We start from the raw sequence: 21,273 nt of genomic DNA on the forward strand, positions 1-21,273 counted from the left end.
AGGTCATGGTTCAATTCCCAGTCAGGCCATATGCAGGATTGCGGGCTCAATCCCCAGTGGGGGGTGTGCGGGAGGCAGCCGATCAATGATTCTCTCTCATCATTGATGTTTCTATCTTCTCTCTCCCTCTCCCTTCCTCTCTGAAATCAATAAAAATATATTTTTAAAAATGCCCATACTACCCAAAGCAATCTACAGATTCAATGCAATCCCTATTAAAATAACAATGGCATATTTCACTGATCTAGAAAAAATACTCCAAAAATCTATATGGAACCAAAAAAGACCCCGAATAGCCGCAGCAATCTTGAGAAAGAACAAAGTTGGAGGCTTCACAATACCAGATATCAAACTATACTACAAAGCCAATGTAATCAAAACAGCCTGGTATTGGCACAAGAACAGGAATATGGATCAATGGACAAAACAGAGAACCCAGAAATCGACCCACGCCATTACGGTCAACAAATATTTGACAAAGGAGGCAAGAGCATACAATGGAAGAAAGACAGTCTCCTCAATAAATGGTGCTGAGAAAACTGGCAGATACATGCAAATGAATGCAACTAGACCATCAGCTGATGCCATACACAAGAATAAGCTCATAATGGATAAAAGACTTAAACATAAGATGAGAAACCATGACAATCTTAAAAGAAAATGTAGGCAATAAAAATCTCAGGCATCTCACTAAACAGAATTTTCACCAATACATCTCCTAGGGTTAGAGAAACAAAGGACAAAATAAACAAAAGGTACTATATCAAACTAAAAGAGTTTTTGCACAGTAAAAGAAACCATCATCAAAATGAAAAGGGAATCCACGGTATGGAAGAACATATTCGCAAATGATAAATGTAGTAAGAGGTTAATTTCTAAAATATATAAAGAACTCATACAGGCTGCCCCGCCGTCTGGCCCCCGCGGGCCCGCGACCCGCGACCCGCTACTGACCAATCTGCTCAGCACTCACGTGCACCATGTCTGGTTCCTCCAGCATCACCACTATGAAGAAAGTGGTTCAACAGCTCCGGCTGGAGGCCGGGTTCAACCGTGTGAAGGTTTCCCAGGCAGCTGCAGATTTGAAACAATTCTGTCTGCAGAATGCTCAACATGACCCCCTGCTGACTGGAGTATCTTCAAGTACCAATCCCTTCAGACCCTAGAAAGTTTGTTCCTTTTTGTAGTACAATGAATTTTTTTTTTAAATATATTTTATTGATTTTTGACAGAGAGGAAGGCAGAGGGATAGAGAGTTAGAAACATTGATGGGAGAGAAACATCAATCAGCTGCCTCCCGCACACCCCCCACTGGGGATGTGCCCGCAACCAAGGCACATGCCCCTGACCGGAATCGAACCCGGGACCCTTCAGTCCGCAGGCCGACGCTCCATCCACCGAGCCAAACCAGTCAGGGCAGTACAATGAATTTTGAAGGTGTTCTAAACCACTTTTCTTGAACCAGTGAATATTCAAAGAGAGCTAAATCTGAAGCCTGTACAAAAAGCTTACCCTATAACATGTGCCATACTATACAAACTTCTGCTTTTGTCAGTCCTTAACATCTACCTCTCTGAATTTTCATGAATTTCTATTTCACAAGAATGATTATTTTATATACACTGGCAGAAGCATATAAATAAAATACTTAGTATAAAAAAACAAAACAAAATAAAACCTCATACAACTCAACAAAAGGAAGACAAAATACAATTTTAAAATGAGCAAAGGACCTGAACACACATTTCTCCAAAGAGGATATACAGATAGTCAATAGACATATGAAAAAATGCTCAAGCCCTAGATGGTTTGGCTCAATGGATAAGGCGTCAGCCTGTGAAATGAAGGGCCCAGGTTCAATTCCAGTCAAGGGCACGTGCCTGGGTTGCGGGCTGGATCCCCAGTAGGGCACGTGCAGGAGGCAGCCGATCAATCATTCTGATCATTGATGTTTCTATCTCTCCCTCTCCCTTCCTCTCTGAAATCAATAAAAATATATTTAAAAAAAAAGAAAAGGAAAAAATGCTCAATATCACTAATCATCAGAGAAGTGCAAATTAAAACCACAATGAAGTATCACCTCAAACCTTCCAGAATGGCTACCATCAATAAATCAGCAAACAACAAGTGCTAACGAGGATGTGGGGAAAAAAGGGAACCCTAGGACACTACTAGTTCAGCAACATGGAAAACAATATAGAGTTTTCTCAAAAAATTAAAAATGGAACTGCTATTTGACCCAGCAATCCCACTTATAGTAATATCTATATATATAAAAGGCTAATATGCAAAGTGTCCCCTCAGGAGTTTGAACGGGAGACTGGGAGTTCAATCGCTCGCTATGATATGCGCTGACCACCAGGGGGCGGCATGAAACAAAGGAAGGCCCCAGCCGGCAGCCAGGAGCCAGGGAAGGGATGCCCCAGCTGGCAGCCAGAAGGAAGGCCCTGGCCAGCAGCCAGAAGGCCCCGATCAGCCCTGATCACCGGCCAGGTCTAGGGACCCTACCCATGCATGAATTTCGTGCACTGGGCCTCTAGTATCCTAAGAATTCTAAAACACCAATCACAAAGAATATGTACAACACTATGTTCATAGCAGCATTATTTGTAATAGCTAAGATATGAAAAAGCCCAAGTGCCTATCAGTATTTGCTGATTAAAAAAAAAGCTGTGGTATGCCCTGGCTAGTATGGCTCAGTAGATTAGGTGTTGTCTCGTGCACTGAGAAGTTGCTAGTTCAATTCCTGATAAGGACACATGCCCAGGTTGCAAGCTTGATCCCCAGTAGAGGGTGTTGCAGAAGACCACAGATCAATGTTATGCTCTCACATCAATGTTTCTCTCTTCCACCTTCCTCTTTCAAAAAAAAATCAACACTACTCTTTAAAGAAAAATAAAATAAAAAACCTATGATACATTTTTACACAATGGAACATATGCAGCTATAAAAAAAAAAAGGTTCTCTTGCCCTGCCCAGTGTATGTCAGTGGTTAGAGCATTGGCCCAGGCACTGAAGGGTCACAGATTCGATTTCCGGTCAAGGGCACATACAGTTTGTGAGTTTGATCCCAAGTCAGGGCATGTACCAGAGGCAACAGATGGATGTTTCTCTTTCCCATAGATGTTTATTTCTCTTTCTCAGTCTCTCTCTCTATACCTTCCTCTCTCTAAAAACCATTAAAAACATATCCTTGGGTGAGGATTTTAAAAAATTTACCAATTTGTTTTAGTAGGATTAAATTATCAGAAGTTTGCTGTGCTAGCTTACCTTGAAGGGTTCCAAGAAATACAACTACAGCTTAGTTTACATGAGATCTCATGCTGCAGAGACCACTGACTGAGATTCATGACATCTGGTGCCTCATATATTCTTACTATACCATCCGCTGAACAGGTTGCTAACATAAGACCCATATGCTTAGGAGCAAATTTCACATCAGTAACAGATGTTCTGCTGTCCACTAGCGTTGTCCTCTTAACCTGGAAAAAAAAATTTTAACAATTTAAATTATATACAATAGTTCCCTCCTTATCTGTTTTCCCATTCTGCCGTTTCAGATACCAGATGTCAAACACAGTCCAAAAATATTAAATGGACAATTCCAGAAATAAACAATAAGTTTTTAATTGGGTGCCATTCTGAGTATCAGAATAAAATCTCTCACCATCCAGCTAGGGACAGGAATCATCCCTTTGTCCAGCATATCCTGAGCCCATTTCTACAGCTCACTTCTACCTCTGTGACTTGCTAAATAAACTTTCTCTTACAGTTTGAGTCTTTCCTCTGAATTCTTTCTTAGCCAGAACTCAAATACTGAGGTTGCTGACGAGGTCTGGTTTGACCCCACCCACCTGGTACCATTCTTTTTATGTTATATATATATATATATACACACACACACACACACACACACACACACACACACACACATATATACACACACACATAAAATTGATTTCAGAGAGGAAGAGAGAGAAAAAGAGAGAAAGAAACATCAATGATGAGAGGGAATTATTGATTTGCTGCCTCCTGCACACCCCCTACTGGGGACCGAGCCTGCAACCCGGGCATGTGCCCTTGACCAGAATCGAACCCGGGACCTCTGAGTCCGCAGGCCGACGCTCTATCCTCTGAGCCAAACCAGCTAGGGCTTTTATGTCCTTATTAAGACATGGAATATATCCAGAAGGATACACAAAAAAACCTGTAATAGTGACTACCTCTAGACAGAAAACTGTATGACCAGAGAAGAGGACATTCCTACTGTGTACACTTGTCTGTACCTTTTGAATTTTATACTTGTACCTCAATATCTATTATGTAAAATAAAGAGAAGGGGAGAAAACACTGGAATGGGTCTTCAAGGCAATCGAGTTCAATTCTCTCACTTTACATACAGGGAACTTGAATAGCAAACACACTATGCTCTTATCTAAATTCAAACACTCAATCAAAGAAGAACTAGAGTTACAGCAGAAACAGATTAAAAAAAAAAAAAGGAGTATAAAAGAGTATATTTTGTAAGAAGGAAAAAATAACCACAAAAGGGAAAAAACAATTTTTAAAGAATTTTAGAGTGTACTCTATGACAAAGCAAACATTCTGTATTCACCATGGAAGTTATACTTCAACAATGCCATGGGTACTCCTAAGTACCACTTCAGGCCCAAAACAAAATGAGATAAACAGGAGAAAAACATGGAAGAAAGAACAATGAAACTGATAAACACAGAGGGGAGTGATAACATCTTACACCAAGTGCCTGAAGTGTTCATGGAAAGACTAATGCTCCTTGGATGCTCATGCCCCGCATTTCTCAAAAACTAACAAATATCTTACCCAATGACTCTGTCCTCGCAGTTTGTCATTTGATTCTCCTACTATTTCCTCCCAAACAGCAGCTGTTCGGTCAAAAGAGCAGGAAGCCAAAACCTGTCCAAATTCAGGATGAGCCCATGTCACACGCCACACAGATCCACTATGTGTCTGATGAATTAAAAACAAAAAACAAAAAAACAGTTTACTCATATTTCACACATTTAAGGTTTTACTTAAAGAAACAGAATATAGGTATTTTTACTTCAGTAAAAGAAGAAAGCTATTCAATTTAACATTAATATAAAAAGTTAAATTCCAAAACTTTTTAACTTAAGGATATTTAGAATTGTAGCCTTTCTGTAGTCAAATTCTTCTAACATTTTACTAATAAAGAAAAATCCACTGGATAAAGCTGACCTCTTCTAGTGCTAATAGAGACCTGCTTCAGAGTTTAGCCTAAACAAACTTTTAAATAGAGATTCTACTAGTCCACTAACTTTGCAAATTATATCTACAGGAACCATCTGCTTAATAAATGAGATTAATCAAAATTATCTGCTTCAAAAGCCTAACAGTATATAGAAACTATAGCAACAAAATGCTTAAATGACTCTGATGTCTGCAATGGACTCTTCTAGGAAAAGAGGCAATGAGTGAGCAAATATAGAGAAACCCAAATCCTTGTATTCTGAGAAAATAATTTAAAGCTCAAAAGCAGTATCTTTTTTTTTTTTTAAACATATTTTATTGATATTTTACAGAGAAGAAGGGAGAGGGATAGAGAGCTAGAAACATCGATGAGAGAGAAACATCGATCAGCTGCCTCCTGCACACCCCCCACTGGGGATGTGCCCGCAACCCAGGTACATGCCCTTGACCGGAATCGAACCCGGGACCCCTCAGTCCGCAGGCCGACGCTCTATCCACTGAGCCAAACCGGTTTTGGCACAAAAGCAGTATCTTTATATAGGAAAAATGTCAAATTACTGTTCTTCAACTCTTCGCATTGACCAAAGGAAAAAAAAGTACCGAAAGGTCTTCACAGCAGAATTTCATTTCTGCTTGCCAGTAAAAATACTATATGACAAGCATCGGTCCACCAATTATGTTTATAAAATTTGTCTTATGCTTCTGCATATCTAACACTTTAACACTCAATAATCTCAGAATACTTTAATAATCTGTTAACATGATAACAATATCATCATCCAAAAGCAAACCTTACACCTTTAGTTTTTATTCTTTGTTTTGTCTAGTCTTATTCTTGTTTCACCTTTAATTCTTATTTATTCAGGCTATTAAGTAAAAAGATGTACTAAGGGCAGTGAGATTTTGTTAAATGTCAAATTCCGGTAAAGCACAATCTAACTAAAGAATAAATATTGCACAAAAATGTTCATCACAATAAAAAGAAACAACTTAAATACCCGTTAGTTAAGCAAAACAGGGTATAGTATTTATTGGTATATTTATGTTTTTAAAAAGCCTTTGAAAACACTCTGAAGTACTTATGAGAGTAGTTGTGAAATTGAAATGCAAAAAATGGGGTTTCCTTTTGAAATGATCAAGCTTTGGAACTTTGACAGAAGTGATAGCTGTACACTGTCAATGGAATAAATGCCACTGAACTGTTTTCTTTAAGATAATTAATTTTATGCTGTGTGAATCTCATCTCAATTTTAAAAAGGGAAGAGGGCAAAAGATTTGAATAGACACTTCACCGAAGATGTATGAATGGCAAATAGGCACATAAAAACTTAATCAATATCTTTAGTCATTAAGAGCATACAAATCAAAACCCAATGAGATTGCAATTCACTCCAGGATGGCTATAATAAAAATAAAAATAAAAAAGAGTGAGAAAATACCAAGTGTATGGGAGGATGTACACAAACTGGAATCCTCATATATTTCTTGGTGGGAATATAAAATGGTACAGGCACTTTGGAAAACAGTTCGGCAGTTTCTTAGAAAGTTAAAACATATACAACCCAGCCATTCCACTCCTCGGTATCTACCTAAGAGAAATAAAATGTATGTACACACAAAGACTTATATGGCATGTTAATAATAGCATTATTCATAATTATGAAGAACTAGAAATAATCCAAATGTCTATCAACTGGTGAATGAATAAACAAAACATGGCTTTCTCTATACAATGGAATACTCCTCAGCATTACAAAAAATCAAACTACTTACACATGCCACAACATGGATAAACCTCAAAAACATGCTAAGAGAAAGTAGTCAGAAACAAAGAACTACATATTATAGAATTCCATTTATCTGAAATGGCTAAAAAAAGGTAAAGCTATAAGAGACAGAAAATAGTTCAGTGATTGCCTGGAGCTTGAGAGAAAAATGGGGATTAACCCCAAATAAGCACAAGGGAAATTTCAGGGCTGAGGAAAGTGTTCTAAAACTAGATTGTGGGGCCCTAACCGGTTTGGCTCAGTGGATACAGCATAGGCCTGCGGACTGAAAGGTCTAGGTTCAATTCCGGTCAAGGGCATGTACCTTGGTTGCAGGCACATCTCCAGTAGGAGGTGTGCAGGAGGCAGCTGATCGATGTTTATAACTCTTTATCCCTCTCCCTCTCCCTTCCTCTCTTAAAAAAATCAATAAAATGCATTTTTTTAAAAAACACTAGATTGTGGGAATGTTTGCACAACTGTATTTGCTAAAACTCACTGAACTGTACATCTAAAATTGATTACTCTTAAGGTATGTAAAATCCTGAGTGAAGTTGTTTTTTAAAAAAATTAATGAAAGTGTATGAAACATCATAGCTATTGAAAATATGTAAATGGAAAATTAATACTAATGTGCTAAAAATAATTATGTTAGAATGCTATGGAATTACAAATTTTCTTATTCTCAAATTTTCTAAAGTGTACTCTGTTACTTTTATACTGAAAAATGTAAAATTTCTTTTAAGGAAAAGAAGTATAAATTTTATAATTCTCCCAAAGCTGAACAGCAAAGTCACTGATACTCCCAAATAGATATTAATTCAATTTTTTAAAATTACTGTAAAAATAAATACTAACCTTCCAGCTAGCAGTACAATGCCAATCTCCACTTTCACTTTTATCCCAGACCTATAAAAAAATTAAAAGACATATATTTCATACAAAAAGTTCCAAAAAATTAATATGAAAAACATTAAGACTAAATTAGTATTAGGGCAAAGGAGGTGAACATGAATTCACAAGAGAATAAGCAAACATTCATTCTTTCATTCAAATATTTATTGAGAACCTAGGATGTGTCAGGCACTGGGCTAATAAGCACTGGGCGGGATCAAAGCATCTGAGCTCTAACAGGAAATAGACACAATTACAATTACAGTCAAGTCTTATTCAAGGTAGTTATGGTCTCTATGTTGACATAAACACTGAGTTAGTGAATAATGAACCACTGCTCCTAAGGGAAATACAAAAATAAATGAATGGGACTACATGAAATTAAAGAGCTTCTGCATAGAAAAAGAAATCATCAACAAAACAAAAAAGCAACAAACCAAATGGGTGAAGATAATTTGCAAACGATACCTCCACAAAAGGGCTAATATCCAAAATATATAAAGAACTCATACAACCCAACAACAAAACATTCCAATTTAAAAATTGGGCAGAGGACCTGAACACTTTTCCCAATAAGACATACAGACAGCCAGGGAATTTGAACTTGAGAGAGCACGCGGACCACAGCGCTGCTACTGGAACTTGAGAGACTGGAATCTGCTCCCCACAACGCAATCGGGCGAACAAATCCAAAGCCCACACAGGGCGGCAGTGCCACCTGACTTTGATTCTGGGCAAGCGTACACAGAAGTCAGTTTTCCACAGCGCAGGCACGCCACAGAGCTATTGTGCAACCCAGTCCCCCATGGTGACCTGGACCCAAATTCTCCTGGCAAGAGGCAGCACTGAGCACCACCGACTTGACTCTGTTTCTTCCCGTGTGTGCCTGGGATCCCTGACTCACAGCACATTCACACTAAGAGCCAGTGACTCCAATTCTTGGTGCATGCGCACACGGGGACCCTGATTCTCAGCGAGAAGCCGCTCGAGGCAACAGAGACTCTGATACTCGATTCTTGGTGCAGACACAGGGAAACTCTGACTCCTGGCACGCGCTAGGGGACTCATTTTCGGCACACGCCAACAGTGCAGTGCTGGCAGGATCCCTGATTCTAGGGGCGCACACGAGACCACACTGAACGCTGGGAACACTGACCCTGGGCAAGCCTGGTTCCCACCAACCCACGGCAGCCACACGTCCTAGTGTCGGAGCACTTCAGTGAAACTCAGGTGGTGCGAAGTTCACACGGCACATGGCCCAGGTCCACGCAACTCGAAGTTTGAACCTTCTGGTGACAGAATGGGGAGACGACACAATCCGCAGAGGAAAGAAAATGAGGAGTCGCCAAGAAAGGAAATTAGTGAAATTGAAGCATGCAACATGACCGAAAAAGAGTTCAGAGTAATGGTTGTGGAATTTATACATCGGATGGATGAGAAAATCAACAACCTATGCAAGAATCAGGAAGAAATGAAAAGTGATATAGCTACAATCAAAAACACCATGGAAAGTTTCAACAGTAGACTAGAAGAAGCAGAGGGCCGAATTAGTGAGTGAGAAGATCAGGTACAGAAACAAGCTCAATCTGAACAGCAATTGGAGAAAAAAATTAAAAAGCAGGAGAAAAGCCTAAGGGAGCTTTGGGAAAACATGAAACGAAGTAACATACGTATAATAGGGCTGCCAGAAGGACAAGAAGAGCAGCAAGGATTAGAAAATCTATTTGAAGAAATAATGACAGAAAACTTCCTGGATATGGGGAAGAAAAAAGTTACACAAGTACAGAGAGTCCCAAGCAGGATCAACCCCAAAAGAGGCAGAGAAGCATCAATCAGACTGCCAGACCTCAGAGGGAAGGTAGGGGAGGGTGGGGGAAAGGAGGAGAGATCAACCAAAAGACTTGTATGCATGAATATAAGCCTACTCAATGGACGGACATGAACACCATGGTGGGTGAGAGCATGAGTGGTGGTGGGGAGGGGGGAGTTCGGGGGTTAATGGAGGGATGAGGACACATATGTAATACCTTAATCAATAAAGAAATTTAAAAAAAAAAAGATGTATGTACCTCTATGTTCACAGCAGCATTATTCACAGTAGCCAAGGCATGGAAACAATGTAAAAGTGTCCTTCAACAGATGGCTGGATAAAGAAGATGTGGTACATATATACAATGAAATATTACTCAGGCATAAGAAAAAAATGAAATACTGCCATTTGCAAAAAACATGAATGGGTCTTTAGAGTATCATGCTAAGTGAAATAAGTCAGACGAAAAGGACAAGAAACATGATTTCACTCATATGTGGAATATAAAAAAGAAGCAACAAACGAACAAACAAACTGAAAGACATGGGACAATACTAGTAGTATGGTGGTTACCAGAAGGAAGGGTTGGCAAGGGGGAGGATAGAGTAAAGTAGGTCAAATATATGGTGACAGGAGACTAGACTTTGGGTCGTGAGCACACAATGCAAAACACAGATGATGTATTATAGCATTGTACACCTGAAACTTACATGTTATTAACCAATGTTACACTAATAAAATTAATTTAAAAAACAAATAAATAATAAAATTCGGAGTCTCAATGAAATATTTGTACACCCACATTCACAGCAACATTTTTAACAATAGCTAAAATGTAGAAGCAACCCAAGTCCATGTACAGATGAGTAAGTAAAATGTGGTATATACAATACATATGAACTATTTAGCCTTAAAAAGAAAATTCTGACACATGCTACAACATTCAAAGGCATTACATTAAGTGAAATAATCCAGTTACAAAAAATACAAATGTATAATTCCACTTATATGAGGTCGTCAAATTCACAACAGCAGAAAGGTGGTTTCCGGGGGCTGGGGAATGGGGAGCTATTATTTAATGGGTACAGAGTTTCAGTTTTGCAAAACCAAAAGTTCTGGAGGTGGATGGTTGCAGAAAAATATGAATGTACCTGATATTACTTACTATACACTTAAAAATGGATAAAATGGTAAATTTTATTTTATGTAAGATGGCAAATTGGATTTTACCACATAAAAACATTTAAATGGAAAAAAAGGTAATGATAATGTCTGACATGAAAAATGATGCTGTCAAATCAATACTCTCACTGGCAATTTGCCAATTATTCTCGAAGGCTTTTAAAATATTTACTAATTTCTCTACTGGAATGAGCCTAAGGAAACTATCCAAAATATATAAAAAGCTAAAGTAATGAAGATCTTCACTGCAACACTAACAGACAAAACCTCCAATTTGAATGATCTACCAGTTCTAGTAACTAGATGATTCAGTAATAAGTGGATAAGAAAAAAAAAGTAACTACTTACTCAGTTAACAGACATGAATGCAGTATTCACAATAGCCAAAAGGTAGATGAATAAACAAAATGCGATGTATACATACAAAATATTACTCAATCTTAAAAATGAAATTCTGCCGAAACCGGTTTGGCTCAGTGGATAGAGCGTCGGCCTGCGGACTGAAAGGTCCCGGGTTCGATTCAGGTCAAGGGCATGTACCTTGGTTGCCGGCACATCCCCAATGGGAGGTGTGCAGGAGGCAGCTGATCGATGTTTCTCTCTCATAGATGTTTCTAGCTCTCTATCCCTCTCCCTTCCTTTCTGTGAAATATCAATAAAATATATTTTAAAAAAATTATTTAAAAATGAAATTCTGATACATGCTATAAATATGAATGAACCTTGAAAACATCACAATAAGGGAAATAAGCCAGACAAATGAAGTACAAGAAAGAGCATTAGAGGTGACCAGGTGCTAGGTGGAGAACGGAAGAGGGAGTTACTATGTACAGAGTTTCTGTTTAGGAAGAAGAAAAAGTTCCGGAGATGTACAGTGGCAATGGTTGCACAATGAAAATGTTGTGCTTAACACCACGGAACTGTAATGTACAATTTAAAATGGTTAGTGTAGCCTAATACTCTCCAGGTCCATCCATCCTGTCTCAAAGGGTAAGAGATCCAACACTACAAGTGCTAGATTGTAAGTAGAGAACTTCACTGGGTGTAAGTGGATTTGCATTTTTCTTTCAACGCGAAATAAAGTGAACCTCCTATCTGAACACAAGGCAAGAACAATCTCCCCAGGTGAGGGATGAGGCACACAGAACTTGGGAACACACCGCGAAATGACTCCCTTACAGGTTCCAGGGCACAGTCCTCTCACTGAGCAAGCTTAGTATCATAGTACAGCTACAGCCAGAATTCCGCGGACCGACAAACCCCTACTGGAGACTACGCTGAGGAAGCTCCCTGGCTCCCACCCACAGGGACCCAAACGAGGGTTCGCGGGAAAGCCGCGGGCTCGCAGTGTCCCCAGGGGCGGGAGCGCGCACGTGGCCAGAACGCCCGCCCGCTCAGCACTGGCGCACCGCAGCACCCTGGGGCGGCTGTGTCCCCACTAAAGGGGGCGAGGATGGCCGGGCGTAGCTGCCTGCCCCCCTTGGGTTCCAGACCTGGTGCCCGGCGGCGCGCCCCAATATCGGAAGTCGTCCCCTTTCTACGCGCGGGTGCCTCCGCTCAAACAGCGGATCACGCACGCCCCACTCTCCTCCTTCCGGGATCGGCCGCGCCCGAAGGCTCCGTGCGCACCTTGACGCTCTGGTCGCTGGAGCAGGTCGCCATCCGCCGCCCGTGGAAATCGAAAGATACATCATGGATGAGGTCCTTATGGTCCGCCGCGATGCTGCGTGCCACAAACATGGCTCCCGCCGGCCCCGAGCCTTCTCCGTCTGCCCCTCCCGCCAAGGAAGAGGGCAGCGCGGCCGCGCGCGGACCACGGCCCACCTGGACCCCGCGGCCAGGACGTGCACGGTGCGTGCGGCCTGCGCGCCCCCGTGCCCCGCCCCTCGTCCCGTCATGCCCCTGGCGGAGGCGGCGGCGGCGGCGAGTGCGCCTGCGTCTCTTAAAGGCGACCTATGGTGAACAGCCGCGGAACGCAGTGGGTGGGCTTTGCGGTGCTTCAATGAAAGTGAGAAGTTTACATTGTTGAAGTATGAGAATTAAGAACAATGAAAAAGTTAAAAATACCATCCACAGCCCTAGACGTTGAATCGGTTTCGGTTAATGTTCCAATTTGTTTCCACCGAAACAGGGGGGCTGAGTGTTCCGAGCGAGTGGAGAAGACGGACTTGGATTTGGCGAAGAATGGAGCTTGGCTGCGACAACTAAAGAGCTAGAAACAATGTAGAGACGCCTGAAGATCAGACTGTGGAGTCCAGGCTCAGTAGCGGATAAATGAAGACAGGAGGGATGGAGTTGAGAAGGAGAAAGTGAGCGATGATGGAGGTCTGAGAGCAGGTGTGCTGAGGGAGAGAGGAGGTGGAGAGGATCAGAAGTCGTCAAAATGTTTGAACATTCCACAGGTAGAACAGCCTTGGAGGTAGAACCGTCAGGAAGCCGAAACCTTGGTGTATGGGGATGACATTCTAACCAACTGAGCTACTTGGCCAAGGCCTTTCTCTCTCTCTTGCAGGTGGGAATCTTAGGGTTCCCCCAGAATATTCATCAGTTTTCCAGGTGTGCCCCTTCAAGGTCTCAGTTTCTCCTGAATGGTGAGCACCAGAGCTGGGGGTCATTAGTCATTGCAGGTAGTCCTGATTTTGCTGCCTTTCTTGGCCTGGAGCTGATGTTATCTTTAGGGAAGGTGACCTTCTGTATCTGGCTGTAAATTGCTCAGCCAGTTTGTTCAACTATCTCAGTTTCTGCATTCTACTTGCCAAGGAATTTTTCCTAGCTTCTTACTATCCTGCCTGTCTTACTATGCCCCCCACCATTCTGGAGTAGCAGTCTTGATGGAATGGTGGAATGGCTTTCTGAAACACTCAGCTACAATGCTAGTTAGGGGACAATACACTGTTCTCCAGGAGGCTGTATAAGCTCTAAATCAGTGTCCAATATACGGTGCTGTTTTTCCCATAACAAGAATCAATTGGGGGTAGGGGGTACTACAGAGGGAAACCAAATGAGCACTACTCAATATTAACCCACTAGTAAAATTTTTGCTTCCTGTCCCATCACCTTATGTGCTGCTGGTTTCAAAGGAAGTCTTTGTTTCAAAAGAAGGTATGGCACTACAATATTTTATGCTAAGAATTTAAGCAACAGAGACACAACAATCCCATTGAACTGGAAGTTAAGACTGCTGTCCAACCACTTTGGGCTCCTCACATCTCTGAATTAGCAGGAAAAGAAGGTAGTCACTATACTGTCTGGGGTAATTGCTCCTCACTACTAAGGAAAAATTGAGCTGCTACTCCACAATGGAGGTAAGGAAGAGTGGTGATCCTAGGATGCCTATTTGTATTAACATGCCCTGGCATTAAGATCAGTGGAAAACTTCAACTATCCAGTCAGGTCTACTAATGCCAGAAATAAAGGTTTGGGTCACCCATCAGGCAAAAAAACACTTTCCAGCCGAAATGGCTTGCTAAGACTAAGGCAATGTAGAATGGGTAGTAGAAGAAGGTAGCAATAAATACCAGCTACAGCCTCATGACCAGTTCTAGAAATAAGGACAGTAATTGTTAGTGTGTGTGTGTGTGTGTGTGTGTGTGTGTGTGTGTGTGTATAGTAAATATCTTTGTCTTCCCTTCATTCCCTTATTATATGACATAAGATCTATTAACTTTACATGCTGGTATTTAAGTATTGTTAGTTTTGCATTGTAATACTTAAGTCATGGAACATCAAGGCAAAGAGTAAACATCACTCAAGGGCTTTGCATCTCTCCTGGGGAAAGGGTTAAGGAGATATGTAAAAGTGCCAAATTGTGTGTCAACTTGGCTAGGTTATAGTGCCCAATCTAGATGTTGCTGTGAAAGTATTTTGTAGATGTGATTTTTAAAAGTATTTTTTATTGATTTCAGAGAGGAAGGGAGGAGGAGAGATAGAAATACCAATGATGCAAGAGAAATATTGACCAGCTGCCTCCTACATGTCCCTGACTGGGGACCAAGCCTGCAACCCAGGCATGTGGCCTGACCTGGAATCAAACTGTGACCTCCTGCTTCATAGGTTGAGATTCAACCAGAGACACACCAGCCGGGCTATAGATATGATTAACAACTATAATCAGTTGACTGTAAGTAAAGGGGATTACCTTCAATAGAGTGGATAGACCTCATCTATTCATTTGAAAGCATAAAGAGCAAAGGCTAAAGTTTTCCAAAGGTAGCATAGAAAATCTGCCTCAAGACTGTAACATAAAAGTCCTGCCTGAGATTCTAGCCTACCTGCCTTACCTACCTACAGATTTCAGACTTGCCAGTCCTAGCAATCACATGAACCAATTCCTTAAAATTAATCCCTTTAAATAGATACTTAAATGTATATCTTTTTAAGTATATGTATTTATATGTATGAATACATACAAAATTATCTGTATATAAAGATATTTAAATATATAAAGAAATTTATTTTAAGGAATTTAAATACATGCTCTATTGGTTCTGTTTCTCTGGAAAAGTCTGATACAATTAATTTCACCTGGTTTTGTACTTTCTGTAAATGATACAATATATACTTTCTCCATCTAGCTTCTTTTGTTCTTCATTATATTTGTAAGATTCATCCCTACTTTGCATGGATCACTCCCACATACTGTGGATGACTGCCTACCAGGGGTGGGCAAACTTTTTGACTCGAGGGCCACAATGGGTTCTTAAACTGGACTGGAGGGACGGAACAAAAGCATGGATGGAGTGTTTGTGTGAACTAATATAAATTCAAAGTAAAGGAGCGGAGGGGAGAGCAAGAGAACCCGATAGAACAGCCGGATCCGGCCCGCGGGCCGTAGTTTGCCCACGGCTGGCTAAGCCGTCTGCGCTGTCTAGAGCCCCTCGTTAGACAGTAGCCTGTAGGTGGCACTAAAACATCTCGTATGGAACTTGGAAATGTCCTGTAACTGCAGATTCCAAGTGTCAACATCTGAAATTTTCCATGGTCTATAATAGAGCAGAAAACATATCATCAAATTGGAAATGAAATATTTTTAATACTTTTTTTATTGATTTCAGAGAGGAAGGGAGAGGGCGATAGAAATAGAAACATCAATAATGAGAGAGAATCATTGATCGGCTGCCTCCTGCGTGCCCCTTACTGGGGATCGAGCCTGCAACCAGGGCATGTGCCTTTGACCACAATCAAACCTGGGACCATCCAGTCTGCAGGCCAACGCTCTATCCACTGAGCCAAACCAACTAGGGCAAGGAAATGAAATCTTTATGCTTCCAAATTCGGTGCTAATTGGTTCAATAAACTTGAAGTGCTCAGGACTCAGAGGCCTTGACAGAGTAGACTGTGGAGTGGTTTGCTCTGAGTCCAGCACTAGAGAATGTCTGTGACAGAGAATTCACCCTACTTGCAAGCTAACAAGTTAGGATGACACAATCTATCATGGACACATGGTTATTACTTACAACCATAGGAGTAGCAAGAACACCCACATTTTCTTGAGCCATTTCCTTGACCTGACCCCCCAACCCCTCCAATATAACCAGACCAGGTAACACCAGCACGCAGGGGACTGTACTTCAGAAGGATGTCAGAGCATAGAGACCCTGAACATTTGATAATTGGTGTAAACCTTCCTGTTCCTTTGTTCTGGTAGGAGATATTCTATCTTCCAAGGGTGTAAACAAACTGTCCTTTGGTCTGGAGAAAAACACTTAATCCGTCTTCTAAGGCTGTTCACTATACAAATATTCTTGAAAAGATAATCCAGGACACACTAAAGCCACTGCCTTACTTACAAGACATGCAGAAAAGTGAGAGATCCATGGAGAATCATCTTGCAACAAGAGGAGTGTAGGAGGTTCTCTCCCATCTGCAGGTTTGGTGAAGGAGAAAGAGGTGCACCTCTAAAACTGGAAAGATGGTTGCAGAGTTGCATCTCTGTCTTCTAAGCATTGACATCAGTCCTTGGGGCCAAAAGGCTGCAATCTTGGAAGTCAGGGATGAGCCTGTGGTCTGTAGCCCTTTGTGGCATCAACTCCTGCACATTTGAGAAGGTGGTATTTCCCTCTTACCTCCCTGCAGCAGGTTATGGAGAAGATGATCATCCAGACTTCCTTTGCTTCTCTGCTCCTGAGCTTTGAAAGAGGCAGCCTATCTAAGAGCCCATAGCAAGTTTTCCTTTCTGGTCTGGGCAGAAGGGAAAGGAGATGGTGCATTGTGGATTGTGTCTTCAGAGGAGGCAGCTTTGGTGCTGGGAAGGGCAGAGGTATGGCAGAAACCCAAGAAGGGCACCTTCCTATGCAGGTCCAAATAAGGTTTGATGAAAATAGAGATTGTTTCCAAAACACTGACTATGTTTTAGAGAGAAACCCTTGCTATTCCAGCCTTTCTCTTAGTGTATAAGCAACAGCATTCAGGGCTGGAATGGAGAACCTAACCTCTTTCCTGCAAAGGTTTAGAGTGCAGTTTTGGATTGCAATGACAAGACGGTCTGGGTTCCAGTACCAGGATGCCTATAGTTTTTGAGTATAAGGGAAGAATAGGTCATCCATGGTTACTTTCCTGGGATCTTTACTTCCTGCTATAATTTATTAAAAAGACACAACAGGCCCTAGCTGGTTTGGCTCAATGGATAGAGCATTGGCCTATGGACTGAAGGGTCCCAGGTTCGATTCCAGTCAAGGGCACATGCCCAGGTTGTGGGTTCAATCTCCAGTAGGGGGTATACAGGAGGCAGCCAATCGACGATTCTCTCTCATCGTTGATGTTTCGATCTCTCTTCCTTCCTCTCTGAAATCAATAAAAATATATTTTAAAAATAAATTAATTAAATTAAATTAAATAAAAAGACACAGGGGCAAAATGGTAGGATAGTGGACTTTTATTTGTTAAAAGGTCCCTGACAGAGATGCGATTCTGCAGCCAGATGACCTAGTCCCATGGTTGGCAAACTGCGGCTCGCGAGCCACATGTGGCTCTTTGGCCCCTAGAATGTGGCTCTTCCACAAAATACCACGGCCTGGGCGAGTCTATTTTGAAGAAGTGGCATTAGAAGAAGTTTAAGTTTAAAAAATTTGGCTCTCAAAAGAAATTTCAATCGTTGTACTGTTGATATTTGGCTCTGTTGACTAATGAGTTTGCCGACCACTGACTTAGTCCAATAGTTTCTTAACTGAAATTCTGGGACTATTCAGACTTCCATGAATAAGCTTCAAGGGCCTAGCCTTCTCCTAGAATGACACGTGATTGTCGTTTGACCAGGGATCTAACAGAACAAACCAGTCTTGGAGTTTGGATAAGAGGTAGATGTGGCATGGTACAGCCGGACTGAGTAGGAGGTAGTGGCCTTGAGCAGGATGAGGGATGAGGCTCTGTGCATTGTGGGTGTCCAGGAGTGACTGGCAGCCTCGGTGTCCTCAGTTGTGACACTACAATATTTTATGCTAAGAATTTAAGCAACAAAGTAGAAAACAGTTAAGTATCGCTGTTTAGATTAGTTTGGCTAGAATTTGAGGTTTATGTTGTGAGTCATGGGGGAAATCTGCATAGACAAGACAGGACCCCAAGTGACGGAGGGAAACAACATAGAAAAGGGGTATTTTAGGAATATTCATCTGGAGGAAATTGGAAGAATGGGAGAGGGTAAGAAAGGAAGAACACTTTATTTCAGAGCATATTTTGCCTGGCACAAAGTAAACCCTCAAAAAAACATTTAGGGAGGCAGGGTAGGGGGCCTGGAGGAAAAGAGAGAAAAAGAGAGAGAATGCCACCATAAGGGCATTACAATGGGCCCTGACAACACATTGTTCTAAGAATGAGTGGGGATCACTTCCAATCCTTATGTAAAGGGAGAGCTGAGAATGCATGCCTCTACAGATATTCTTCTCTGCCTCTTTGAGTAATGTTTGCACTTCCTCTTCTCCTTATAACAGAGGGCAGTTACTGTTCTTAAGTTCCCACATTGTAATGGGGCTTGTTGTACTGGGACCTGAGAAAGGAAATTGAGTTTTCTGTTAATTCGATCACTACCCTAGGGCCTGGTTATTTGGGACAGCTGACGTGAGATACAAAATATTTTTTGCAGGTCACTTTTAAGAAATAGCTTGAGATAGCTATGGAAACTCACTAAGCCTTCTGGGTTTCAGTATTCTAGGCGAGGAGTCAGTCTTCTCTCTGACTTCCAAAAACTGCATTTTAAACAGCATAGTGTGGCAGGCCCTTCAAATATGTCCACAACCTAATCCCTAAAACCTGTGAATAAATTTCCGTTCATGGTAAAGGAACTGGGCAGCTGTGATTAAATTTAAGGTCTTGAGATGGGGAGATTATCTTGGATTATCCAGGTGAGCCCAATGTCATCACAACAGTCCCTATAAGGGGGAAGCAAGAGGGGAAGGGTCAGAGGAAAGTGTGATGTAATGAGAAGCAGAGATCAGAGTGAATTGGACACAAGACAAGGAATGTGGATGGCCTCTAGAATTGGAAGAGACAAGTAACAGGCTCCTGGAGCCTCCAGTAGAAATATGGCTCTTAGGACATCTTGATTTTAGCCCCTTAAGACTCATTTTGAACTTTTGACCTCTAGAACTATAAGACAATAAACTTGGGTTGTTTTAATCTACTAAATTTATGGTAATTTGTTACAGTAGCAATAGGAAACTGATACATACAACAGGCACTGTGTTCTATGGAAGGATGTTACATAGGCCTCTCCTGCCACGCAAATATCTTGTACCAGTCTGGTGCAGAGGGCCTCGACCTTTGCTTTACTTTGGAGTCATGAGGAGAACTTTTGAAGATCCTCTTTCCCAGGATATACCCCAAATTATCTGAACCAGAATCTCTGGGAGTAGCATCTAGGCAACTTTATTTTGTGTGTCTGTATGTGCGCGCGCATTTGCGCGCATGCACATGTGCGTGTATGTGGGTGTGGGGGGTGTGGGTGTGTGTGCGCACGCTTGCGCAAATAGAGAAATCATCCATCTATATATATAAAAGCCTAAGCGACCGTTAGGACTGAACGACCAGTTGCTATGTTGCGCACTGACTACCAGGGGGCAGACTCTCAATGCCGGATCTGCCCTCTGGTGGTCAGAGCACTCCCACAGCTAACCTCCCGTGGTCCTCCCCCGCAGCCGGCCAACCTCCCGCGACCCCTTCCCCCGGCTGGCTCGCCCCGACCGGAACCTCCCACAGCCCCTCCCCACCATCAGCCAGCCAACCTCCTGCAGCCTTGATCAGGATTGGGTGAGATGCCCCGATCAACCCGATCACCAGCCAGGCCGAGGGACCTCACCCGTGCACGAATTCATTCACCGGGCCTCTAGTGTGAAAATAAAATGTCCATATCTTAGGTGTTTAGTTCAAAGGTTTTTCACAGTTATATGCACCTGTGTGACCACCTTCCAAAACAAGATACATAGCATTTCCATCACAACAGAAAATTTTTGAGATTCACCCATAGAGTTCCTTTTTATTGCTGAGTAGTATTTGATTATATGAATATATCACAATTTATTTGTTCATTTTGATGTTGATGGAATTTTAGATTGTTTACATTTTGGGGCTGTTATAAATAAAGCTATAAAGTGATATTTTTATTGAATTTATTGGGATGACACTGGTTAACAAAATTATGCAGGTTTCAAGTGCACAATTCTACAACACATCATCTGTACACTGTATTGTGTGTTCAGCACCCCAGGTCAAGTCTCCATCTAACACCACTTATCCCTCCATACCTCCCTCCACCTTCCCTCTTGATGGAGCTGGGCAGGCTTGTGACAGCTTCACATTGTGGAAGTGATATGTTTAGACCAAATTGTGTCCCCAAAATTCATATGTTGAAGCCCTAACCCCTATGTGACTGTATTTGGACACTGGTCCTTAGGGAGGTAATTAATGTTAAGTGAGGTCACTAGGGAGGGGCCCTAATCTACATAAAGCTGGTATACTTATAAGAAAAGAGATAGAGCCGGTAGGCATGGCTCAGTGGTTGAGCTTTGACCTATGAACCAGGAGGTCCCAGTTCAATTCCTGGTCAGGGTACATGCCTGGGTTTTGGGCTTCATTCCCAAAAGGGTTCATGCAGGAGGCAGCCAATCAATGATTCTTTATAGATGTTTCTGTCTCTTTCCCTCTCCTTTCCTCTCTGAAGTCACATATATATACACTGAGTGGCCAGATTATTATAACCATCTGCTTGTAGACAAATTAGCCTTACACTGCATCGTATGGGATATGGAAGCCGAAGGCCTGTTCAAACACCTTTGCTGTCTGCAGTTACCAAGATAAAACATCTCCAGTTCACACAGGAACACAAGGGTTGGACGGTCGAGCATTGGAAAAAAGTCATGTGGTCCGAAGAATCACGTTTCC

At 41.7% G+C, this 21,273-nt stretch overlaps 2 protein-coding genes across 2 annotated transcripts in view; one reads left to right on the plus strand and one right to left on the minus strand.

Moving 5' to 3' along the window:
* Window positions 1–12,809, minus strand: part of SEH1L (SEH1 like nucleoporin) — a 29,448-nt gene extending 16,639 nt beyond the window's left edge. The window contains exons 1-4 of the mRNA XM_080685881.1: window positions 12,532–12,809; window positions 7,875–7,925; window positions 4,843–4,989; window positions 3,271–3,482 (exon numbers count right to left, since the gene is read on the minus strand). Coding sequence (XP_080542007.1) covers window positions 3,271–3,482; window positions 4,843–4,989; window positions 7,875–7,925; window positions 12,532–12,642 — 521 coding nt within the window. The 5' untranslated portion in view covers window positions 12,643–12,809. The remainder of the gene's footprint in view (window positions 1–3,270; window positions 3,483–4,842; window positions 4,990–7,874; window positions 7,926–12,531) is intronic.
* On the plus strand, window positions 981–1,166 carry LOC308256397 (guanine nucleotide-binding protein G(I)/G(S)/G(O) subunit gamma-5-like; the record flags this gene model as incomplete). The annotated part of the gene is made up of 1 exon (XM_080684655.1): window positions 981–1,166. The coding sequence occupies one exon, from the start codon at window positions 981–983 to the stop codon at window positions 1,164–1,166; it is 186 nt and encodes a 61-aa protein (XP_080540781.1).
* Window positions 12,810–21,273: the final 8,464 nt, after the last annotated feature.

This window comes from Plecotus auritus (genome assembly GCF_963455305.1).
Source record: "Plecotus auritus genome assembly, chromosome: 8".
Classification (NCBI taxonomy): domain Eukaryota; kingdom Metazoa; phylum Chordata; class Mammalia; order Chiroptera; family Vespertilionidae; genus Plecotus; species Plecotus auritus.